Source organism: Engraulis encrasicolus, unplaced genomic scaffold (genome assembly GCF_034702125.1).
Source record: "Engraulis encrasicolus isolate BLACKSEA-1 unplaced genomic scaffold, IST_EnEncr_1.0 scaffold_35_np1212, whole genome shotgun sequence".
Classification (NCBI taxonomy): Eukaryota; Metazoa; Chordata; class Actinopteri; order Clupeiformes; family Engraulidae; genus Engraulis; species Engraulis encrasicolus.
This window is the reverse complement of record NW_026945654.1, coordinates 245,001-271,796: the sequence shown is the minus strand read 5'-3', so window position 1 is coordinate 271,796 and position 26,796 is coordinate 245,001. Positions and strand designations below refer to the sequence as shown.

Genomic DNA, 26,796 nt, shown 5'->3' with positions numbered 1-26,796 from the left:
TGTATCTCACATGCCCACATTTATAGAGAGTCGTACGGAACGTGTCAATTCCCTTTAGAGCGCAGGGAGACAACGCAATACAGTTCAAATTTCAGTAGCGTTGTTACCGTTGCTGCACAACCATTACAGTCATCACATCGTTACCCAATTTGAGTAGGGAAATCCTCTTCGGGTTTGCTGATAAAAAACAATGTTTTCAGTCGATAACTTGGCTAGATATGCCTATGCGCGCAGCACGTTGGCTGGCTGTTTTTTTTTTCTTTCAGTTCCTTTGAGCTCTAGGGTATGTGAAAGAGAGCGCGCGTTTGCTCCCCGTGCATACAACCAGCTGGCTTTTTAACACCAGCCAACTGGCCCAATGCTAGTGAAATTTAAGTTTTGCTGGTAGAAAAGACCAATTTACTAGCCACTTTGACCAATTAGGGAGTGTGTGTTTGGCTATATGAGGGAATGTCCGTTAGATAGTCTAAATGTCCGGTATTCTGCAAAGCAGTCGGCCACTTGTCCGGCCAGTAAGAATTCTAGCGTGAACACTGACTGGGACAATATTTTTTCCAAATTGAACACTGAGTTTGGTGTGGGTTTTTTTCAGCCCTGTTCATAACATGGCTAGACACTTGGTTTAGTATGGCACTGATTCTTGAGAAAGTGGCTAAAACATATGTCCTTGATATATACATTACTGTAGGGGTAGTCGCGTGAGAATTGAATTCTCACACGGTACGCACCAGTAATGTAATTTAAGTTACGTTAATGTATGGGAAGCTGCGTGTGGATTTACTCCTCATGCGGCTATACCAGGAATTGAAGGTAAAATCTCGTTTGGAAATTTCAATTATGAATTAATTACTATTAATAAACAAATTAATTAAAATGTAATTTAAGGACCGTCTCATAAAATCCTTGGCCAAGGACCGTCTCATAAAATCCTTGGATTATCAATCACAATATTCAACAATAAATTGCTAAACACAGAATTAATAATAAGTTTTGTACTGGGGTTACTCAGCGGTTCACAGTGAACAGTAAGGCCTATTCTCGGTGATCAGCTGGGGTACACAAGCACAAAAGTTGATCTGAAGGCAAAGTTCTAATAGTAGGTTGGTTGGGTGTACAAAGTAACAAGGACAACAAAATGCAATCAAATGATTTACTTTTATTAACTACTAGGTAATCTAATAAAATGCATTACATTCAAAGTCGGTTAGATGGAATAATAACAAAAATAAGGCACAATAATATAAAACAAGAAAGAAATAAAAGAGGGGCAAAGAAAGAAGAGGGGGACAGGCGTTCAGCCTGTGTGTGTGGGTGTGTGTGGGTGTGTGTGTGTGTGTATGTGTGTGTAGCAGGGGTCTGGTTGCTAGGCTACCACGTGTGTGTGTGTGGTTGACTAAGCTAGCATTAGCTACAGAAAGCATAGACAATGGAAAGGCTACTGATAAGTAGCTGCGTAGCAAAGGCCTAATGTCGACTAGGCAGGGCCCAAAGGGTCCACAACAATGTCTGGGTTTCTGTAATAAATGCACACAATTCCGAGTGGAATAGAGAGAGAAATGAGAGGGGATGAGAGAGTAGTACTCAGTGGGAGGAACTCGCACTGATTACTATGTGTCTCTGTTGCTGGGCAACAATGGCGTCCTCTCGGCTAGGTTAACGTTAGCATCAGAACCGTGAACAATAGAGGTAGCTAGCAGCTATGTAGCAAGTAAACCGTGTGGTTTCAGACGCTTCAAGTCCCTTAGTGAACGTGCGAATGTATCAAAGGGTTCTGGAATTAACGATAACAAGCCCGAGTAGAACAGGGAGAGAAAGAAAACGAAGTAAAAGAAATAGCAAGTGGGAGACGTTGCCGTCTACGCAGCCATTGGGAGTTGTAAAACTACAGGAAGTGGGGTTTCAGCGTGCTTGTGTAGGCGCTGCAAGCCCAACTTGGCTAATGGCTAACTTGCAGAGCGCTCCGAGCAGAGTTGTCTATTCAGAGAATGGTTTACTACAGATTATGCACTCACAGTGTATAAAAGAGTACCGAAATGCTCGGAGGGTTCTGAGAATCAAGTATTTCGAAAGGGAGAGAGTGAAAGAACGAGAGAGAGGGAGAGAGAACAGAGAGAATGGAAAGAGAGATGGAACTCTAGTGGCTATGCGTGTCTGTGTAAACAAATGGTTAGCGTTGCGTTGCTAACCTAGGGCTTTGTTATGGCCCGTTACAACAAAAGGGCGCAGCGCATGTATTTGTGGACTAGTCGGCGAAACGGCCGCGCTATGACGGTCCTCGGAGAGTTCAGAATATTGATGGTTAAATCAATACTTGAACTATTCCGTGCGAACGCCACAAGCGGGGTCGCTAGGCTTAGTAGCCAGTAATACAGAATGGGTTAGCAGAGGGGAACCTGAGCTAAGAAGAAGGATAGACAGAGAAGCAGGAGAAATGCAAATAAACATGTGCACATGAAAAATAACTCAAGTCATAGTTCAAAACACATCTATCTCAGTACATAAGCTATGCCCAGTGCCTACTGTGTGAGATGAAGAGGAGGATCCAGTTTCCAAAGGCGCGGTACGTCCGTCTGGAAATGGGGATTGCAGTCCACGTTTCTCTCGTCCTCGAGAGTTTGGGGCTGCAAAAGTCTTTGTTGTTGCGGCTTCGAGATTCTTCGGTTGAATCCCAAATGCGAGAAGTTTGTTCCACGGAGGCGTGCGTGGATATTTCCTCGCAGTGAACTCGCCTTTAGTTCACAGTGTCCGGATGAAAGTCTTAAGATATGTCCAGGCAAGATCTTAGACTTGAAGTGAGGAATTCTTTGCAAAGTGTGTGTAAGATGAACTCAGCAGTCTATGTTTGTTATTCGGCCAAATATCAAACAATACTTTGTCCAAAATTGCGCAAGTTGCTCTATGCGTCTCGTCCGTCCCGCGGTCAAAACTAGAGTGACGAACAATGGTCCCTGGGGAACACTTCACGTGTGGCCAGGTGATTGTGGGTGGGGCTTTGGTCACAGCGCCTCCGAAAGGAGGTGGACTGAGAACAACATGGCAGGGACCCTGGGCCAGCCATTTGGTGATCAGAGGGGAAGTAACTCTTTTACTAATGATTATTGATGACCTTCGTCTCAATCATCATCAGTTTGAGTCACATGATTCTCATAACTTTGTCACGAGTTTCTCTGCGTAGAGAAGTGGCAGGAATTGTACCTACACTACATTATATTAGAACATGTGTCCTTGATATATCACTGATTCTTGAGAAAGTGGCTAAAACAGGTTGTAATCTTGAAAGAAAAAAGCGAAGTGAATTACAAAATAATATGGTATATCCTCGTAGACAAAGGTCTTGGCTTTTCAGAAATGCACAAGGCCAATATCCCCATTTTGATTTTTTTCTCAGAAGAAATCAGGGTTTTCTCCGATCATACTTTTTTATTTTTTTATTTTTATTTTTTTTATTTTACCTTTATTTTACCAGGGAAATAAAAAATCACATTGAGAATAAAATTCTCTTTTACAAGTGAGCCCTGGCCAAGGCGGCAGCACACATAAAAGTTACATTTACAGACAGGACACAGACAAAACAGAACAAATCAGTATGGATAAAGAGATAAAATTACACAATAAAAACCATAAAATAATAAACATAAAACAACATTAGAAGGAGATTAAAATATTAAAAGCAAGTGCAGACAGATTTAAAAGTGTCATTAAGACTCAGCTACAGACATAAAAACAGCAAGCTTAAGAGATTTCTGCAGTTCATTCCAGTGAGTTGGGGCACAATGAATAAAAGCAGTTTTACCAAATTCAGTTTTTATCATGGGGACATTTAAAACAATGTAGCTACTTGAGCGTAGATTGTATCCTTGACTGCTAAAAGATAAAAGGCTCTGTATATACAAGGGGAGCTGGCCAACTAAGGCCTTGTATACGAATAAAAGCCAATGTTTATGACGTCTAAAATCTAGTGATGGCCAGCCTACTAGGTCATACAACACACAATGGTGCGTAGAATGCTTACTTCTAGTGATGAATCTTAAAGCAGAGTGATAAGTAGAGTCAAGTGATTGTAAAAGTGCCTTGGTGGTATTTCTATAAAAAATGTCCCCATAATCTAAAACAGGTAAAAATGTAGCTTCTACCAACTTCCTTCTTGCAGATTGTGAGAAACAAGCACTGTTTCTGTAATAAAACCCCAACTTTAATTTTAACTTTGACACCAATTGCTTAACATGAAGCTTAAAAGACAAGTCCTCCTCTAACACAAAACCTAAGTACTTATAAGAGGAAACCAACTCGATGGGGCTGCCCTTCAAGGTGAGAAGAGGTGGAATAGGGATATTCCTTCGGCTCCTTGCAAAGATCATATATTTGGTTTTCTTGTCATTTAAAACTAATTTTAAAGATAAAAGGCTGCGCTGGACTCTTTCAAATGCTTCTTGCAATTTTGAGATGCAGCTTTCCATGGAAGGTGCAGAACAATATATTATAGTATCATCTGCATAAAAGTGAATATCTGCATCTGATAAGTTGTCACCAAGATTATTAATATATATTGTAAATAGCAGAGGGCCCAAAATGGACCCCTGCGGCACTCCAGTATCAATATTTAACTTGTCAGAAAGGGAGCCTTTGATTTGCACACTCTGGGTCCTCCCATTTAAATAGTTAGAGACCCAACCTACTGTAGAATCAGAAAGGCCAATACTGCGCAGACGTGATAAAAGAATGCAATGATTGACAGTGTCAAAGGCTTTAGTTAAATCAATAAACACTGCAGCACAAGATTTTCCACTATCTAAGGCATAGGTAACATCATTTAAAACTTTCATAGTAGCAGTGGCTGTACTATGGTTCTTTCTAAAACCAGACTGAAACTTTGAAAGAATACACTTCCTAGCCAGATAATCCTTTAGTTGCTCACTGAGTATAGTTTCAAGAACTTTGGCAATTATTGACAGCTTAGATACTTTGTTTTTTGTCAACACCGTCAGACACAATTAAATCAATAAAAAGTGTATTGATTTGGTTGCATATGTATCTGGAGTTTCTAAGTGGTTATGTGTGTTTTTTGGTTCACACGTACACCTGTAAATGAAGAGTTCAGATGCAAAACCCCCTAACTCCATTTCTGAAGACCTGCACTTCTATATTTTTAGAGGACCCCGTTGTTGGTTTGGTTTACATTCATGTACTTGATAATACATATAAATAGTTATATTACATAAATTAAATTAAAAAGTATGCAATTCTGATAGCTTTGTATTAAATAAAAATGAATTAAGATTATTTTCTGAAAAGGCACTTAGGGGGTTTTGCATCTGAACTCTTTAAATGTTGAAAATTCACTTTCATTCTTTTTTAATACTGTTTCATGTGTTCTAATTTAGAAATAGGTGCTGTCAGACAATGCATACTTAATGCCTAAATAGACCAAACAATTTTTTGTAATTTCATAAATATTCGTTTAGGCTTAAATTTGCTATTACTTTGATAATTCAACAACTCCAAAGGATAATTTTGTAAGCACATTAATTTAAAATGTCCAAAACTCCTTCTTATGGTGGTGACTTTAAGAACTGACGGTGGTGACAGTAATCTGAGGGTAGTTAAAGTGACCTAATTATTACCTACATTTCGCAAAATAAATAGCCCTCTCAAGTCAATGACATCTAGTGTAAACACTTTATTTTTGTGTGTGCACAGTATGTTTGTGCATGTGTTTTTTCTTCATTTGTTAGATACTCTAGGAAGTTGGCCTAGATTATTGAAAATGTGGCATAAACAGGTATCAAATCCAAAATATAGAGGTGTATTATCATAGATGAGGGTCTTGGCTGTGCAGTGAATGTATTGGTCAAGCTCCCCATGTTTTATATTTTTCATAAAATGGGCTCTTTCTTAGTTTTGTCAACAGCGTCAGACAGAATTAGTAGTAAAACAATATGTTTACTGTATTTAAGTGAATTACTTTTACAATTCAACATAATTGTAGATACTTACTGGAAGCATATTCTTAAAACTTGTCAAAAACATGTAAAACACATGCTTTTTTGTGAACTGCATCAGATGTCACCACCGTCAGGTTTTGTGACAAAAAAACCCCAAAAAAACCAAATGCACCTCAGTGGAGATTAGAGTATAAGTTTGGAGGGGGCACCTGACAGGGTAGCCACGGCGCCAGAACTTCTGTTTCGGGTTTCGGAGGGGCCAGACAATTTTTGGATGGCACTTCAGTCATTGTCACATAGCCTACCATTACAACACAATGTCACAGAAACCATAGAAATCTAATGGAACAAACCAGAAGTCACCTTATAGACAGTGTCGTGGCAGGGCAACACATGCATGAAGGGCAATGGATGCATAAAGAGCAAGCATACACCAGCATTTCCTGTGAGGAAATGCAATCTAGTATGATAACTAGTCCCTACAGTTAATTTTATGAAACTTTATGAAGAAAGACCTGGGCAAATATAGCCCATTCCATTCAGTAGGCTCCACTCATGAAGTAGGCTAATTGAATGTTCAGTTTAACCTGGCCTGTCTCACATGAGAGTATGCCTATATGGCCCAATCAGATTTTTTGACCCTACCACAAAAATCATGATCTGCATTTCCAATCACAAATAAAGAAAGGTCTAATCTTTCCAACCACTTTTAAAATCTAACCAAGGGTGCTCCATTTGTGCAAAACCAACTATTGACCCATAAAACAATAGTCCTAGTCCAGAAACTCAAGGCTGAAAAACGAATGAGCAGGCACAGTGGGGGGTTTGGGGGGATGTGATATTGGTAGCAAGAATTCTAACCAAGCCAGGGGGGGTCTCCCCGACGAGATTTTTTTTTCGTATTGCATCCACCACGCATTTGAAAATACAATCCAAATGTTTGTGTTGTTAGTAATACCGCAGCGCACACACAAATAGGCTACTCTGTAGCGACCAAGGATCACTGAACAACCACCTGTACGTTACTCCGTGGTTGACAGCTGTGTCAATTATAGGGGACCAATACCCCGGCCGGTGCCCTTACCTTGAGTTGTCTTGACCGCAGAATGTATCCCAACCTCTCACTGTAATCCACAAGTTTCCAGAATCATGGTCCCAAATTCCAATGTGTTATCCATATAATAGCAAGAAAGTGGGCTACAATGTAGCTATCCCAGCGCACTTGTGTGACTCGTGTTATCAGAAATATTGGTCATATGCATATGCACATTGTTCATTCGTTTTTTCTTGCGTTTGTCCACATTCAAAACAGTTCCGTGTCGAAAAAAGGTGCGTTATTGAACAATCGACGTTTGCCCAGTGCTTGTTACAGCACATGGATAATGCTTCACGGATGTTTTTGAAAACATAACACTGTAGCCTAAATGAAGCATCTCGCTGTCTGTGCGATGTCAACTGGCCTGGGACAGTTTGGTTGCAGTACAGAGAGTAGCCTAATATGTCGCCTTCAAGATTAACTTTTATTTTAAAAGCAACTGTCTTGAGCCAAAAATGTAATATAAACTGGCGTCTGCGCAACATCCAGTGAGAGATTATGTAGCTTCATCTTCAGTTTGTATTTGCGCTGGATTTGACGGTTGAACAAATTGGAAGGGCGGCCCCCTCGAGATGGGGGTACTTTGACTACATTTGTCGTTGCAACTTTTGGCAATTGACATTTTCACGTCGCTGTCACTGATGCAAACCTATTGGAAGGGGGGCCCCCTCGAGCAGGGGGCATTAGGGAGGCGCTGTTGCTTCCCTCGCAGCAGAGCCCTTCATAAAGATGGCATTGCCTTATTATAAAGCTATTTCAAATAGTCGTTGCTGTTGGGTCCATAACCTGTCGTCCTTGGGGGCCCCACCTACTCGGGGGCCCTCGGCAACTGCCTACATTGTGTACCTTAACGCAACGGGCCTGCATCTGACGGTGTGAGACAAAAAAACACTCTTTTACATATTATGCATTTTTTGCTCACATTAGCCACTTCGTTTCTTAGGGGCTTCACGCCGCTTCTGAAAAAGTATATATAATTAACATTAATGTAACATAATGCTATTAAAACCCCAGACGGTGTTGACAGTTTATCCAAGCAAATTAACAAATTGAGGAGAAAATAGTAAACTTACAGTAGCCTCAGTGATGGTGAAGTATTCAGTAGAGCTAAAGGTTTGAAAAGGGATCCTAAGTAATGACAATGACCTTGTGCATACCTGATTTTATTGTCTTTTAAAAAAATCTGACGGTGGTGACTAATATGCTGGACACACTTTGAGCAATCAGAAAATAGTAGTAAATATTGCTTTACACGCACTATGTGCATATCTGCAGAACCACTTAAATATGGACTTTCACATCATGGTGATATTATTCAATAATATCAATGATTTTTACATTTTAAGTCAATTGGAATGATGATGACTGTCCTTGGGACAGCTGTTTTTACAGGGTGTGGGCAGGTTTATAGCCATGGAAAGTAATACAATTACACTTAAATATTTCAAATGACTGTACATTTGTGTAACAGGCCCCTGGCTCTTTACCTGGATTCATTTTGTTCATGAAAATGTAGTTTATTTTCAACAGAATTGGCAGTTTATTGCTGAGTCATGTTTTAGCCACTTTCTCAAGAATCAGTGATGGATCAGAGGCTTGTGCACTTGGTGGCAGTAATCAATCGATGTTGCTTGAACTCTACCTGAACCAGCCCCAAAACCTTGAGCAAGAGTGACGTGTTTCCCAATACAAAGGACAACTAGCTCACCCTGCTATTCGTTCCAAATCGACAGTAGTACTAACGGACAGTCCCTAATTCGTTTTCCAGCAACACCTGAGTTCTTAGCTTCAGCATCGGATGAACGACTAACTACATTACTTGTAAACATTGTGACTTTGTAAGTCGAAACGAAGTGTTCCAGAAACAGTTTTGTCACAACTGAGTCGTTAGTTGCTAAGTAAGTTAGCAACAAACCTTTCGAGGAACCTAGCCCAGATCCTGAAAACATCCCATACCTGTGATAATATTAATTCATTGTATGTGTGTGTGCGTGTGTGTGCATGCGTGCGTGTATGTGTGTGTGTGTGTGTGTGTGTGCGTGTGTGCGTGCGTGTGTGTGTGTGTTTAGGCTGGTTTATTAGTCTACATAGTATGAGAAGCTGTGGGAGTGGATAACATGTCCCAGTTACACACACACACACACACACACACGCACACATACAGTGCCTCCGGCAAGTTTTCACAGCGCTTCACTTTTTCCACATTTTATTACAAATTGTATTAAATTCATCTCTGTCCTCAAAATGTAACATAAATACCCCATTATGACCATGTGAAAAGAAGAATTCATGTCAACATGCACTGCGACTACAGAAGCAGATCATGATACTCTCCATAGGATTTCATTCAAGACTCAATCCCATCTATTTTAGCCAGGTACAGACTCAAAATGTAAAATTTCAATGTAAAGAAAGGTTGAAACACACACCGATGACCTCCCTTTTAATCCCTTTTCATTTCGAAATGAAATAAAGATAGATAGTTGAATATAGATAGATAGATAGATAGATAGATAGATAGATAGATAGATAGATAGATAGATAGATAGATAGATAGATAGATAGATAGATAGATAGATAGATAGATAGATAGATAGATAGATAGATAGATAGATAGATAGATAGATGAATATAGTTGCTGTCAAAGGTGGTTCTACAAAGTATTACGCAAAGGCTGTGAATACTTATGTAAATATGATTTCTTTGTTTTTTAATTTGAATACATTTTCTTTTTTTCCCACATGGTCATAATGGGGTATTTATGTTACATTTTGAGGACAGAGATGAATTTAATACAATTTGGAATAAGGTTGTAACGGAATAAAATGTGGAAAAAGTGAAGCGCTGTGAATACTTTCCGGATGCACTGTATGTGTCCGCGCATACACACACACACACACACGCACACAAGCACACACACACATACGTACACACACACAGATTCACACTCACACTCTAATTCCTGTCTTATTGTCTAGGATGGAGGAGTCTATGAGGAGTGACAAGTCCATGGATGCTGTTGTTCACTTCAAAGGAGGCACTTCACCTCTAAGGTAAGGCAAGGCAAGTTTATTTATATAGTGTGTGTGTGTGTGCGTGCGTGCGTGCGTGGCGTGCGTGCGTGCGTGTGTGTGTGTTTAGGTTACTATGTTTAGGTTACTTGGTGCTGGAAGATGTTCTCATTATTATGTTAACCCTATCCAGACCGGGGGGGGGGCTAAAAGTGCCCGCACCAACTTTGATGTCGTATAACTCCTGAATGACTAAAGCTAGCACTACGAAACTTTGTGACTTTTCCTAACATGAAGTTGGCTACAGTGTGATACCAACAGATTAGGTTTATCATTTTTATTTATTTTACCAAAAATCACTGATCTAAGTCTCATCATCATCACTTTTCATATTTTTTTACATTTTCATTAGCATCAGACACCCTTGTGAACATTTGAAGTGGTCTGAAGCACATAGAAACCAAAATTGATGTGCATCACCCAAGTTAGATGGAAAATACATTAAGGTGACATTTTGGGCAATAAAATCAGGAAATGACGTCATAATGATGTCATAATATCCAATAATGACACCAAACTGATGGCATTCATAGATCTTTGGCTGAAGATCATCCCCTCCAAGTTTGGTGGTCATACGTCATTCGGTTCCTAAGTTATGAGGGGGGGGTCAAATGAGCCCCCCCCCGGTCCCAGGAATGCCAAAAAAGCCCGGTCTGGATAGGGTTAAATAGAAAAAAAGGTCATTAAACTGCAATAGAAGGGGTGCGTGGCCTTTAATTGCCTGCAAGCTGCATAGAAGAAAAATAGGTTATGGTCAAAAACTCGCTGGCTGGTGTATTTTCTGAGTTGGCCAGAATCAGAATGACATGGTGCAGGTTATGTGCCGAAGCTGTGAAAGTAGTGTTTATGAACACTTTAATGACGGTCAAGTCAGTGCACTTTTGCGTGGAGAAATTTCGCCATCCCCTTTATCTCTCAGTCGCTTGCTCGAGTTCTGTCTGTTTAATGCTAGCATCGCGTTTCCCCCCTGGACACTGCAAAATAGTGAAAGGAAACAGTCGAAAAACTTTGTAGGCTATATTCGGCTGGGCAAGACACACAAACTGTTTGAAGTAGCCTAGATTATGGAGTATGCACGGACATGATCGCAGTGCAGAGCATTGTGGACTGACGCACCACCATCCTATAGATCAATTCGAGTCTGTTGCATTCGTAAAGGTTTCTTTTCCTCTAGGCACGCAGCATTCCTGACAAGGTGTTCGATAGACAGTATTATTTGGAAATTGTATTTCGTTTTGTTTTGTGACTAATGTAACTTGGCTAAAGTCAGGAAGATTAGGCTACACTTTTGGTTTGCAGTTGGGACTTTTCATAAAGCCGGGAGTGAAGGATGTCCAATAGCAAATTAGTAAACAACACATAATGTTAGATTTTCACAGCTTTAACCCTATCCAGACCGGGGGGGGGGCTAAAAGTGCCCGCACCAACTTTGACATCGTATAACTCCTGAATGACTTAAGCTATGACTACGAAACTTTGTGACTTTTCCTAAAATGAAGTTGGCTTCAGTGTGATACCAAAAGATTAGGTTTATCATTTTTGTTGTTGCCATGGCAACCGTTTTCTGACAGGTACGTCTGACAGAAAATCACTGATCTGAGTCTCATCAGTGTACCCTCCTTATTGCGTACTACTTATTGTATAGTTATTCCATGACATTAGCATAACTTAACCAAATTTAATATTTGCTAAATCAATTATTATAAAATGTTGCTAATTTATGCTAATTTGATGACATCATCAAATACCTACTTTTACCTTTCCCAATGCAAATTTCAGCTCAATTTTATTTCTTCTTTTTATTTCTCATTGCTTGTGTGTCTTATGTAGATCATGGCCTGCAAATTTGGTAATAATATATCCTGTTGTTGAGGGCTGAATGCTTGCGGCTATGTTATACGAAACTGAAGCCGCTTTGCCATATCTACGACGTGATTTTGTCACACAATTTTTCATATTTTTTTACATTTTCATTAGCATCAGAAACCCTTGTCTACATTTGAAGTGGTCTGATGCACATAATAACTACAATTGATGTGCATTACCCAAGTTAGATGGAAAATACATCACGGTGACATTTTGGGCAATAAAACCAGGAAGTGACGTCATAATGACGTCATAATGCCCAATAATGACACCAAACTGATGTCAATCATAGATTTTGGGCTGACGATCATCTCCTCCGAGTTTGGTGGTCATACGCCATTCGGTTCCTAAGTTATGAGGTGGGGGCCAAAAGAGCCCCCCCCCCGGTCCCAGGAATGCCAAAAAAGCCCGGTCTGGATAGGGTTAAAGAAACACTATGCAACTTTTTCATAGTCATGAAATGGCTTGGAACTCAGGGTTTTGCTTGACTGACCCGTTATGGCGAAAATGGCAATATTTCCATCATCATCTGGTGGTTCTGCTCCGAAACAGCACTTGCAGTTTTGCCTGGAGGCGCCGCGCCCTTTGTTGTTGTGGAATTTGTGGCCGCTAGGGGCGTCTAGATTTCTATGGTGTATGAGTGGAACGAATGAGAGACCCATTCATCCCCTTCGTTTGCTAACTAAACAGCAGCAGCTCTCTGAAAGCTGGCTACTTGCTAGCTGATTGTAAAATATCACGCTGACATGCAGCGAAAACAACGAATGGGACTACAAATAAATCACGAGCTAATTGAGATGAAAGGTTTGGACAGGCAAATAAATCGCTTATGTGAACATTGGAAAAGGGCTTCGAAACGGAGAGAACCGAACGCCAAAAGAGCAAATATGTGGATTGTATCACTCATTCACTGCACTGGGATATATGCATTAGCATTCTCAAAGTCCACGCCACCTCGTTTTAGTTTACAAAGCTACAAAAATGTATACGAGTTGAAATCTGATGGCGCACATTTTACTTGATGTCAAAGGACACAATCAGTCGAGCGAGGCTAAAAATGGTGTTGCCGATCAAGAGGAAACAAAACGTGATCTCTAGCCGGCTTATGTCCACTTTCACTTTCAACACCACATGATAAAAACGTGTCTTGTCACCTCGACTTGGAAATCAAATCTTTATTATTACAACAAAATAAGCAATGGCCTTTTGTCTCCTCGTTCTCCTAATGTACAGGTACTATATAGTTACTGGAAATGTGAAATAAAGACGGGGATATCTGCCGGGAACAAGTGGATCAAAATAGTATCCATCTGAAGGAAGTGCAAACGTGATTGCAGTTGTGTGAAGTGAATAGACGAAGCAGCAAACTGATAAGCAAGGGGGAGAATCGCTGATAAAGCCCCTTAGAAGTGGAGAGAGCTGAATGCAAGAAAGGGAATCTGGCTAATTACAGAAGACGAAGAAATTTAATTCGCACATAATCTCGAAGCCAATGTCTGTCTAATTTAGTTCAATGCACATTTTCGGCAGAACCACTAGAGGCCGCCATAAAGTTGTTTACATCGGTGTGTTTATGTCAAAGTTGCATTGGATATCTTTAACGACGCTAATTCAAAGTCCAATGTTTAATCGTTTTGAACAGTTCAGATCCACCATTAAAATCACTTTGGAATTACATTTCCTTTGAAGTAGGCTATGCGCCAACATTCATGTCATTTGTTTCAGATAACAGATAATTGGTTAAAGTAAGACTCGAGCTGTGGCTTCATTGTTCAAACTTGACCACTTCGGCCGTCTTCTGTCAGAGCTGTAAAGCGCTGGACTGGCACTTAAGTAAACAGCGCAGCGAAGCAGCAGGGAAGACGGAAATCGGGCTGTACCATTAAGCCTCCAGAGAGGGGGAGGGTTGTTTTGGGCAAAACAGCGAGTTTAAGCAAATTGAGTAATTGGATATACATTTTCAAGGTAAAATGGTTAGCCTGTTCATAAATATTGAATATATATATTACAATGTAATTTAATACTTTTAATGAAAGCTTTCAGACAATCTCAGTCTCGTGCCCCTGTTTTGTACCCACAATGGTGGAAGCCTAACGCTGGCTGCGTATGTGCAGCGGCAGCCCTGCATGTGTATGTGTGTGTGTGTGAGTGTGTGTGTGTGTGCGTCAACATGCGTACCTGTGTGCAAGTGTGTGCGCGTGCATGCCTGCCTGTGTGCCTGTCACAGCACGAAAAGGGGAATTTGTGACAATGAAATCGTCCCTAATCGTCCACGGACTTGCCTAACTTTTGTCTGATTTTGAGCGCTTGAGAGAATCAAAACGAATAGTTTTGATGACACTTAAATCGCCCGGAAGCGAATCGCGAGCCGCGGACAGGTCTCACAGCATGGTGTTAATGGCCCAACGATTACCACATGAAAGGCAATGAAAGCCAGCCCGGAACGCGGACTAGCCTTGCTCTTATTGGATGAAAAAGACACGTGACTCAAAGTAAAAGAGCTGCGCTATTGGTTAGCAGCTACGACCTTCTATTGGTCACGTTGGATTAATTTATGCATACCGTATACAGTAGGTCCGTATAATTATGCAAAATTAGCCTATTATTACTAATATACCTAGGTTGATTTTACTTTGTATATTCACATCATTATATTCACATCATTATAGGCTGCACTGTGATGGGGCTTTAGCATGCATGATGTGAATTTATTGATAAAATGAAAATGAATTAAATGAAAATGAATTTTTAACGCTTTTAATATCACACCAAACAATGTACACACACTTTGACAGGAACCATGCATTTCATAAAAATAAATAATTTAAAATTACACACATACCCTGCAAACAATATACTCTATATGCAGTGATGTATACAGCATGTACAACTCAGAAACAAACACGGACGGAATCACGGAATGTGGACATTAAAACGGAATTTGGTTATAAACGCGGAATTGCACGGAATTTGCTCATTTCTTATGATAAAATTAAAAATCCATTATTTTCGTCATCATTTATCAGTCTAAAAGACATTTCAAACACAAAATATGACCACGATATCATATCTGGCCCACGCGAGGTGATGCGCAAAAGTTCTATGCAGATCCATGATCCACGTCAGCGCATGTTGACAGTGAACGCATCTCTCTCCCAAGCGGCATTTCCGATTGTCCCCCGCGTCCTAACACTGGCCGTCAGAGCATTGAAGAAATCTTAATACTCAACAGCACTCAAATTTTGCCTAGTAGAACAGGTGAGGTCAGGCATAAACGCGTTGTCCTGACCGTCTGTTACCAAGACAATGCGATGCGACACAGAAAGACGGGCGGCTCTCCACTGCACTTTAATAAACAGTGGAATCATCCGACGCGAGGCACGAGTTTGGAGTTTGTTACAACAGACGTGACCGCTGTAAAATAAAAACTGATCAGGCAATGCTTTGATCATGTCTTGTTAACTTTGTTGGCCACGGAGCATAGTGACTTAAAGTTAGCAGCAACTTTGAAAAAGGGTCAAGTCATCATCAGAAGAAAACGGCCGTCTTGTAAAACATGTGTTTGTGTGAAACGGTAGACGGTAGGGACTTTGCGAGGCTATTTATTTAATGCCTACATATAACGTGACCAAAAATGTCTCTAATGTAGCTGCACGTTGCAATATAGCCAAACGTATTCGAGAAAACATGATGCAGCCCGAGTCCAACAACTTCAATGCACCAGAAGTGAATTCGCCTTTTAGTTGGGTGCGTCACGTGTCGTGTATTTAATAGAATATATGCGCATGTACATTTCAGCTACCTTATTACCTGGAATATTTTTGAGAGCTGATATTACAAAAAGCGAGTAGGTAATTTTACTTTTCTTTTCTCTACCTACCATTCAACCATGAGTGGTTGGCTCTGTCCACCCACCAGTTTGAACTAAATAACTAAGAAATTTTGTTGGGGGGGTGAATAATAATAATAATAATAATAATAATAATAATAATAATAATAATTGTATTTGTATAGCACTGTGTCATACAAGGCATGTAACTCAAAGTGCTTAACAAATGGGAAAAAACATTGTTAGAGATAGATTTAAAAGGAGAGGTATAGAGGAGAGGCAGAAAAAGCAGGAAGGCAGAGGAAGAAGAGATAGACAGAGAATGTAGAGTCATAAGGTCAACGTAGGTTAGGACCAGGATTCTTAGATGTGTAAGGTCCATAGTGGCTGGGCCTATCATAAGTCATAGATAGTCACACAGAGATTGGGCGCTCAGGTGCGGCCCCTGGTGGCATCAGGGGTGAGGAAAAACTCCCTTTCGCTTGATTCATAGTTTGTGAGGGGGAAAAAAAAGCTCAGTGAGGTCTGAGAAAAAAGACCCCCTGTAGTCAGGAAGAAACCTCAGGCAGAGACCAGCGGCCACCTAGGGGAGCCCCCTGCCAGGGCTGGATTGCGAGTAGTAAGGGCGCTGCGGCGGCTGGGACACTATGACGCCTTGGCAGCTAGGAGTTGGCAAGGATGAAGAGGTGGGTCTTCAGCTGCTTCTTAAAGGAGTCGACGGAGGTGGCTGATCGGATCTCGATGGGGAGGGCGTTCCATCTCTTGGGCGCATAGCAGGCAAACGCGGCGTCGCCGATCTTCTTCTGCGGGGGGGTGGGGGTCCTTAGCAGCTTGGCATCAGTGGACCTGAGAGCTCGAGCAGGGGCATAAAAAGAGAGCATGTCTGAGATATAGCTAGGGGCAAGTCCATTTAATGCTTTAAAGTGCCCATGGCATGAAATTTTGACCTTATGATGTTTTGGGGCCTTAAAATGAGTTACTCTGACCTCCTGAAGCCATCCCAGTGGTTTGCAATGTGTTACTGTGTACACAGAGCTGTGCTGGAGGTTCCTCCCAGTTTGTAAACAAACTCTGACACAGCATCCAATTGACGCAAAGCTCGTGTGTGCCCGAGATGACGTCATGCCCTCGTTCGCTCTCAACTCGTCCACGCCCTCTCTCCACCCACTAGCCCGCCCATTCATTTGAAAACTCTATAAATACCAGCAGAACACCACATATGTACTGGTTCAATGTCTGAGGGAACATTTTCCGGACAAATGCTTTCACAATCTGGGACAATACAGAGCAAGTTATGGCTAACACCTGACGCTGAAGTCTGGATCAATACCACCAAGCCTCCTGAACAAGTAAGTCATGAAAAGCTTCCAGTCTGTATTACAGTGTCATGGCTAACTAGCCTGCAGTATTAGCTGTGAAGTGGGGAAAAACCATACATTAGCCAAGAAAGCTACACTGTACCAAAAGCAATAGCCATACTCTGTCTTAGGTTTTCTTGGGAAATCGACTGTAAAATATAACCATGGTCTTTTGAACTTACATATACATCAAGCATGAGCACAATTTACTAAATGGTTTCGATGGAAATGAAACCTTGACGACCGGGCGAGCGGCTATGTTAGCCCACCTGCAGTCAAATAACACAGGCATCCAGCTAGCTAGCTAACAAGGAATGTGATGTTGACAATTATTCTATTACACGCCAATTTAACAAGACCAAATTGCTCAACATTTCGTTGGTTGACCAAGGAGGGTCCTGTGGTTGAAAACAGGGCATTTTAAACGTTGTTGGTGAAAACACGATTTATTAGGAAACCCTTTTTGTTGGCTGTGGTGGTGCGGTACATATTCATTTCGATTCCCAGACTGTCGCTCCCAACCCCAATCGCTCCCCGGTCGGCACGCTCCCACTAGCCAGACTATCGAGCCCACCGCCATATAACGGAGCTAGTTATCTTTTTGATGTTCGTTTTTTCTTGTTTATAACCCTAAACTTAACCCTACACCTAACCCTGACTTTAAACCTAATCCTAAATTGCTTGTATGTGGCAGTGATAATACGTGAAATATATTCGGGTGGGATCGAACGTCTGGGAGTGATAAAACCACCTGGGGCTACACGTCCCGGAGTGATCTCCGTTGGGAGTGTCCATCTGCCACCGTTCATTTTCATGGAGACTGGTTGTTCGTAGTTTTACCTAGGGATGTTATAACTTGAGATAACAGGTGTTCGAACTAACCGTATGTTTGGAAAGCCCAGTTGTGACTACACACCAAACTCATAACATAGCATATTGACCAGGCAAGCCTTTGATTCGATTTGGTCACCTAACTATACCTAGTGTAGAGCGACTGGCCACTGCATTGAAACGTAGGCTTCAATGGGTTCAAAGGGTTCTATTACGGTAATTACTCAGTGTGCGTGGCTGCACGAACTCAGCTGACACATCCAACACAGACTTCAAGCAGTTGATACAGGCTGCTATTTAGTGGTTGTGACGGCATTTGATTGCGTTTTTGTTTTCATCATATAACAAATTTGGCGTAACCTCTGGTAGGTACACAGAATACAGCAGTCGGATCACTTGTCTAGCTTACCTTGCTCCAGTGCAGGCAGCTGTGTTACGTGTGAGTAGCTATGCAACCTGCTCCCACTGTCTGTCATTTTTTCATTCCTATCCGTGAATAGCTTGGAAAGCCGGATGCAGTCGAATATTGGGTTTATGTTTCCTTGACATTTATGTCTCTCTTCTGACTCAGACAATTTTCTTGTATAGAATTTGAGAGGCTTATTGTGGATCATGGAAAGTTATATTCTGTATTTTTTCCTAATGGCCGCAATTCTCATCTTCAGAAGTTCCTGTTACAGACGGTCATGATGAGTAGAAGAAGGCAACATGATGAAGCAAAACTCCATCACCACTACGTTGGAGTCTTCCCATTCAGTCATCATCCAATTTGCTCCAAAGAATCACATACAAGCAGGTATCTGTAATTTGAGTGCTCTGGATCTTCACCTTTTTCCTTGGTGCTCATCAGTGTAGGGGCTCTCAAACTTGGTCCAGGTAGACAGATGCAGAGGCACTAAAGGTTGCAATTTATACGCCCTGAAGGCCATAAGGGCCGAAACGCGTAAGCATTGTAGCCAAATAAAAAAGTAAAAAAAATGCAACCTTGAGTGCCTCAGCATCTGTCTAACTGGAACAAGTTGCTGCAAAGAATGTTGTCTTTCCTTATATGCTGTGTAGGTGAGAAGATGGATCTTGTTGTTCTAGCGCCTGATTTTTTGTTTTTCTTTTTTATAGCAGGATTACACTAAATGGCAAAACGTGTAGGCCTACCTTGTTTCCTTTCCACTATCCAAACTCCCATCCTCCTTTGTGCTTGTGACCTTGTAAAATATGATGTGGTATGCTGATAGATGGGCAATTAAACAACTCACAAAATATCAATTCAAATGTCATTTTCTGATTAGTTGTTGTGCATAGCAGGGAAACTTATTTTCTCCATGGATGCTAGGTAGGTTGTTGGGCCACAAGCCCAAGTAGAAGACATGAGTTTGGATAATGGAGTGGATACCTTGACTATGCCCCCTGAAAACACTCTTCTGTTGAGATGTCTATATTTGCTTTACAAGGCAATGTCACACACACACACACACACACACACACACACGGTTTCAGGTGATACTTGACTTGATGTAATTATTATAACTATACAATACAATTCATGGCATTAGTATGAAATGGCTCTTGCAGTGTTTTAGGAAGGAACCCTTCATATCCTTTCCAATGACAATAACGAGGTTTGTCTTTGAAACTGGCTAACCCTCACCATCTTGACCAACTGAAAAATAAGAGGGACACTCTGTTCACACATTGTCTTTATTACTTGCAGACGCTTCTTACAGATGGCTGTCCTCTAGAATGAAAATGCACACCAACCACCGGCAAACATCAAAAGCTAATCCAACCTTTGGTAAGATTTCAAAAGAATTCAGTTAAACTAATTCTGACATAACATTTTAATAGTGTTACTTCAATAATTCCAAAATGACATAGCATTCTGAACAATATTTTGCTTGTCCTGTAGGCTTTGTGTGGAAAGGTCTTCGGAAACCCTGTGACTGACGCAATGTTGGTGCCCTAGAAGACAAGTCAGCACAGTTCAGACGAGCCAGCCAGAGGAGGTCACCGCCAGCCTTGTATCGAGGTTCCAGCGTCTTCATCGGGGAACTCGGCATGGATATGCAAGACGACACTCGAATCACTGATGGACAAATGCCTGAAACGGCTGGAAAAATAGAAAAGATGGTTACAGAGACTGTTATTGCTGTTCTTCTTTCAGTACAATATTTGCCTTCCATAAAATATTCACATGTTCCAATTTAATATTCTTGATGCTGTTGTAAATAAAATTTGCACACTGTCTTCACACTGTCTGCATAATTGAATTGGCCGCTTATGGTGATCTTGAACTCTGTACAAAAAGTTCCAGCATGCGTTGTGGCTCTCCTGCCTTCTCTCCAAGTTATAGTGATCTGATAAAGATAAGACATGGCGCAAGTTTGCTCTTATATGCACAGATGGTGTCAAATGAAAGTAATGCGACCTGAGCTAGGCAGCATAATGTTATCTCTTTCTGTGGGCATTGTCTCAGTTTCCACACTAGCATCTAACCTTATTACAAAAAAAGCAGTTTTCTGACACTGATAGCCAGGTTACTCTCAGGTAAACATGAGATGATGCAATTTTCACAATGGAAACTTAACTGGCAACTATGGATAAATATGATGTCAACAGAGCATGGACTATTTCACCATTGTATACAACAGTGTTTCCCAACCAGGGGTACGTGGAAAATGTGATACTAACAAATGTATGGAGTGCACTCACATTGGTATAGAGGATCATATAGAGCAGGGATGGGCAACTGGAGGACCAGGGGCCACATGCGGCCCGCCTCCTTACTAAGTGCGGCCCATAGATAAGCCATACTTATAAATTATAATGAACAATCTGTTAAAATTACACTGTTGGCTGACAGAGAACACTCATTGCTTCCAAACTTTTTCGGCGGCCACTGAGCAACCAACTGCACCTTGAATCTGCAAGCTGCAGTCAGATCCGCAGTCATCTGGCCCTCCAATGTTCACAATGAAAAAAATGTGGCCCTCCTTCATGAGAGTTGCCCACCCCTGATATAGAGCATGAAGGAGGGGGTACTCATGATATGACTAAATTAATTAGGGGGTACACAGGGCAAAAAAGGTTGGGGATCACTGGAATACAAGACATAATGGATGCATTTTTAGAATGCCATGTAGGCTATTGGACAAAGGAAAGCTGGCTATTCTCCAGCACAGACAGTGCACAGGGTGCTGTTCAAATGCAGCCAAGTTGTATGTAGACACATTTTATGATCAGCCGATGGTGAGGAAGTGCATACATCATAACTAGTATAGAGTACCCTTTTTCATGTAATACACCACCCTCCTCAAACAGATTTGTGATGCATGATAAGCATTGCAGTGGTGAAACAGAACAATGTTGTAAACAAAGGTGTAAAAAGTCTACTATAACCTGACAACTACCCCCTCGTTCATTTATAACATTGTTACCACATTTGTGTTGCATCATAACATTACAAAGGGGAAGGACTTGCAATTGCATGCTAACCATCCACACTGAGAACGTTGCTGGGTTTAGAGACAGTTGCGATGCCAGTAACGTGCATCACACACGCATCAAATGGGGTTGTTTGCTCATAAGTTAAAAAAAATAATATTATAATTTATGATGGTGACTTGCCAGGTCATTGCGTGGTGAATGATTGCTGCTGTAATTACAAACTCACTAGCAAGCAACAGTGCTCAGAACTACCCATTCAACAAATTGAAATTGCAGACATAACATTTCAAACTCACCCTTCTGAGGCATCCTGCGCTGAAGCCCATGAGCAGGTAGGCAATAGTATGTTTCATCTTTGGGTCAAAACAAGCGAGAGTAAGTTCCATCAGGTGCTGGACATGCCATTGCTAACTAGGGCAAATTGCTAACTCTAGGTAACAGCTAACCTGCCGTACCACCACCACAACACAGCTTTAGCCCGCGGCTCCGCCCCTGCTCATCAACGACACTCCCCCTCCTGCCCCCCTCCCCCTCCTGTTGCATATCATTACCAGATCGTCGCACTGGAAGAGGAGACTTTTCACCAAAGAGGCCTAAATGGCGCATTTCAGCATTATTTTGATAAAAATTGCGGATATAGCATCCTGACACCCCCGCAAACCCATACAAAGCACCAAAGGACCATGTAAATTTCATGCCATGGGAACTTTAAATACTGTGAGCAGAATCTTAAAGTCGATTCTGTATGAGACAGGTAACCAGTGCAGGTCTGCCAAGACAGGAGAGATGTGCTCTCTCATTCTGGTTCTTGTTAGGATTCTTGCCGCAGAATTTTGAATGAGTTGCAATTTGTCAATTAATTTTTTTGGGAGACCGGAGAAAAGAGCATTGCAGTAGTCTATCCTACTGGTGACAAAGGCATGAATAAGTTTCTCAGCGTCTTGTCGGGGGGCCAAGCCGCGCACTTTGTTGACATTTCTAAGATGGAAAAAAGCAGATTTTGTTATCTTGTTGATGTGAGGCTCAAAGCTCAAATCCGAGTCTATGACCACACCTAGGCTAGTAACCTTATCTTTAATGTGTATGCTTAGATCACCTAGGCTTGAGTGGAGTTTTGCACGTTTTTTCTTAGGCCCAATGAGCAACACTTCAGTTTTATCTTCATTTAATTTTAGGAAGTTACTGTTCATCCAATCTGTAATGGCAGACATGCATTTAGTCAAGGCATGAATGGCAGTGGTTTGGCTAGGCTCGACAGAGATATATAGTTGAGTGTCATCGGCATAGCTATGAAAATCAACATTGTGCTCTCTGATGATGGAGCCCAGGGAAAGGGGAAAATAAGTTCAAAAATGTAAAAAAATCTGATTTGGCAAAAAATAAATCTGAAAAACCTGAATTTGAGGAAAAAATAAAACGGAATTTGAGAAAAAATTAAAACAGATTTCATAGGCCCCTACGACAGGTTAGGTTTGGGAAGGGCACAATTCATAAAACTCAGAAACATACAATGCTTTTTCAAAAAAGGGTTCTATGTTCCCCGCTGCATCCAAGTAGACTGCTGCCACATTGCTAAGAGCAGGTTGTTGTTACACCTCTGAGAGGTTAGGTTTAAGGATAGTTTTAGTCAGCGCACATACAAAAATGGATTTGAGTAAAAGTTGTCAATTCATAGTAAATACGTGGTAAATATGAACGTAAGAGGAAAAATAGTACAGGTACTGCATTTTAGTACAGACTATACAGGTATGTACAATATTATAAACATTGCTGTTGATTTCATGTTCTTCAGCCGCCAATCATGCCAGCAGGGTCTACTGCAGGTCTCTGGTCACTGCGTCCTCGTCATACTGCAACAGGCACTCAGTCTCACTTCTGGGAGCTGTAGAAACAACAAATAAATAAATACTTCGCCATGCACCTCATATTGACATAGCAAATATATCAATAAGCAAGACATATTGAGCCCAACAGGGATAATCTTACACTATATCAGTTTTCTGTGGTCTCTTGTAAGATTGGCCCATCACCATCCTGCAGGACACTACCGTCTCCCTGCCAGGATCTGTAGGATGTAAGAAAATAAATCAAAACATAGCAATAAACAGCATTGACAACTTATCTATAAAGTAGCACAACTCATATTGACAATGTAGGCCAGGGGTGGGGAACCTATGTCTCTGGGGCCGTTTGCGACCCTTGAGGCAGTTTTATTCGGCCCCGATATAATTTTAATGCAATTCAGCTTCACATAAAATATGACCTATTTTGTAAAGGAATCTTAGAAAATACATTTGCAATACAATTAAGTTATATTCAGGGAACCTGAAGAAGGTGGTGTTTGTTTAGGCCTAAAGTGAAAGGGAAAATCCTGGTTTGTGTTCATAGTACGGCCCTTGGAGGACTTTTACGGCCCCTCGGATGAATTTGAAGTGGCCCTTCGAATGAGAAAGGTTCCCCAACCCTGACGTAGGCTATAGGTTAAGCTAACCGTCTTTCACTCTTCTGTGGGGAGACTGTGCCCATTTCAGGTTGACCTTCACACGCGTCTGTAGCACAGCACACAGGATTGCAGGACACAGCATCCTGCAGGACACTACAAAGAACAAGGGGAACGTATAAATGACCTGTCCAGTTCTATAAAAAAGAAAAGAAAATTGACACAATGCCAAAGCTGTGGTAAAAGTAACCTTGGGTAAATCATCTAGGACTAGGGTGTGTGTGAGTGTGTGTGTGTGGTAAATCCAGTGTTCACATTATTGAGATATGAGAATTAATTCATTAATTTTAACTGATATCACCACATACCGATATCAGTGCCATTCCACCCTGTCCTCGTCATACTGCGGCAGGCACCCTGTTGTTTCTACAGCTCCTAGAAGCGAGACAAATAAATTAAATACTTCGCCATGCACCTCACATTGACATAGCAAATGTATCAATGAGCAAGTCATATTGGTCACAAAGAAGTTAATCTTACATTCTTTCAGTCTTCTATGGCGAGACTGCTCCTCATAAGAGCAGTTAGGCCTTCAAGTGACTCGTCTTCGACATATTATGAGACAGCAGCCTGTGAAAACATGGTAAATAGAATAACCCATTAACCTTGGGTCCTAATATAATACATGGACATAAACTAGCCTACATTATTTAGACAATGTCAGTAGACCTCCACGTGAAACAATAAGAAAAAGTGACCATGCATAATTTCAATTTCTTGAAGAGGCCAGCTACACTTATTTGTGCAACAAGTGCTGTTTTGAGGACCCATACTTTTTAAGGACAGGTTGCCTACTACTAAAATTAATTGACAAATTGCAACTCATTCAAAATTATGCGGCAAGAATCCTAACAAGAACCAGAATGAGAGAGAACATCTCTCCTGTCTTGGCAGACCTGCACTGGTTACCTGTCTCATACAGAATCGACTTTAAGATTCTGCTCACAGTATTTAAAGCATTAAATGGACTTGCCCCTAGTTATATCTCAGACATGCTCTCTTTTTATGCCCCTGCTCGAGCTCTCAGGTCCACTGATGCCAAGCTGCTAAGGACCCCCACCCCCCCGCAAAAGAAGATCGGCGACGCCGCGTTTGCCTGCTATGCGCCCAAGAGATGGAACGCCCTCCCCATCGAGATCCGATCAGCCACCTCCGTCGACTCCTTCAAGAAGCAGCTGAAGACCCACCTCTTCATCCTTGCCAACTCTTAGCTGCCAAGGCGTCATAGTGTCCCAGCTGCCGCAGCGCCCTTACTACTCGCAACCAGCCCTGGCAGGGGGCTCCCCTAGGTGGCCGCTGGTCTCTGCCTGAGGTTTCTTCCTGACTATAGGGGGTCTTTTTTCTCAGACCTCACTGAGCTTTTTTTCCCCCCTTACAAACTATGAATCAAGCGAAAGGGAGTTTTTCCTCACCCCTGATGCCACCAGGGGCCGCACCTGAGCGCCCAATCTCTGTGTGACTATCTATGACTTATGATAGGCCCAGCCACTATGGACCTTACGCATCTAAGAATCCTGGTCCTAACCTGCGTTGACCTTATGACCCTACATTCTCTGTCTATCTATTCTTCCTCTGCCTTCCTGCTTTTTCTGCCTCTCCTCTATACCTCTCCTTTTAAATCTATCTCTAACAATGTTTTTTTCCCATTTGTTAAGCACTTTGAGTTACATGCCTTGTATGACACAGTGCTATACAAATACAATTATTATTATTATTATTATTACTGTTGCAAATGCCAGGGTATTTCACATTGATTTCGGGGTGGCGTGCTCTATTAACTTGACCACTCTGGTCGACATTGAGCTCGCGCTGATACATTGAGCTCGCGTTACTGAGAGCTGCCGCCAGAACTACTCACGGTTAGCTTTCATAATATAGAACGCAACAAGGAAGAATCGGTCGGTTTGCTGAAAGGGCAAGGTGTTTCAAAGTAGCATGGAACTAAATTAATCCCACCTTTGACTTGATTTCACGCAGGTGGGTCTTGGAACCCCTGTGACTGCCTAGGTTTCAGGATAGAGAAAGTAAAACAAAAATCATTGAGTAACATCGATGCGGGACAAATTGTAGCTTTTGTAGACTACGTCGCTACTTGAGGAAAAATAGCTTAACTACAGGGACGTTAGTCGATACATAGTAGTGACGCTACGTCCAAGCTACTAGGGAATGTAATTAAACTAGTCGCTTCACTACTGCCCAGCACTGAAAACCAACATACCCAGACGGCACACCAGTCTTGCTAACGTCGCCTAGATGCATTTTTGCAGCTGTAAAATACATTGGCAAGACGTCTAAGCGTTAGTTCATTAGCGAAATGCCGGGCAGACGTGAAAAATTAGCAGTGCCCAGCATCTAGTTGATGAGCTAACGCAATAGCATGCTAACGGTAGCCTTTGTCTATCTTTAGGCAGGGGAAAGGCAACTGAGAACGAGCAATGTCAAAAAATTTACCATCAACAAGTATACTTAACATATTCACAGTTTCACCACTGCATTTTGTCATTACGATGCTCGCAAGTCATCAGAATTTACTAGCGTACAGCAGCAACTAGTGTAGTCACATTGAGGGGACTTGAGCTACCAGCTATGTAAAGCGGCTGTGCTACAACTTAGCAAGGGCGGATCAATGTTCAGAGGAGCTATTCAATCGCTCTTGAGTACTGAAACTTTAAACCACAGTTGAGTAAAATGTACTTACATGTATGTGAAGCCCATTTTCCGTTTGTATGTGAGGAACTTTTCCCCCATATCGCCAAGAAACTTGTAACAGTGAAACCACACAGACAGCGCGTGGTTCTGTTCAATCAGGAAGGTGTTGTTGACCGCGGTTGATGGCTTCTTTGTGGCTTGTGTGTGGAATTC

General features: G+C 41.5%; 1 protein-coding gene and 1 long non-coding RNA gene across 3 annotated transcripts in view; both read left to right on the top strand.

Annotated features, from left to right (window-relative positions):
- LOC134443695 (protein NLRC3-like) overlaps positions 1–26,796 on the top strand; it is a 39,582-nt gene that overhangs the window by 8,834 nt on the left and 3,952 nt on the right. Inside the window, exon 4 of the mRNA XM_063193338.1 lies at positions 10,017–10,091. Within this exon, the coding sequence (XP_063049408.1) occupies positions 10,017–10,091 (75 nt within the window). The remainder of the gene's footprint in view (positions 1–10,016; positions 10,092–26,796) is intronic.
- On the top strand, positions 16,737–19,994 carry LOC134443709 (uncharacterized). 2 transcript variants are annotated; one of them, XR_010033720.1, is made up of 4 exons: positions 16,737–17,153; positions 18,659–18,789; positions 19,702–19,782; positions 19,897–19,994. It is a non-coding gene; the product is annotated as an uncharacterized LOC134443709 (long non-coding RNA). The 2 variants fall into 2 exon arrangements; XR_010033719.1 differs by having other exon boundaries at positions 16,737–18,789.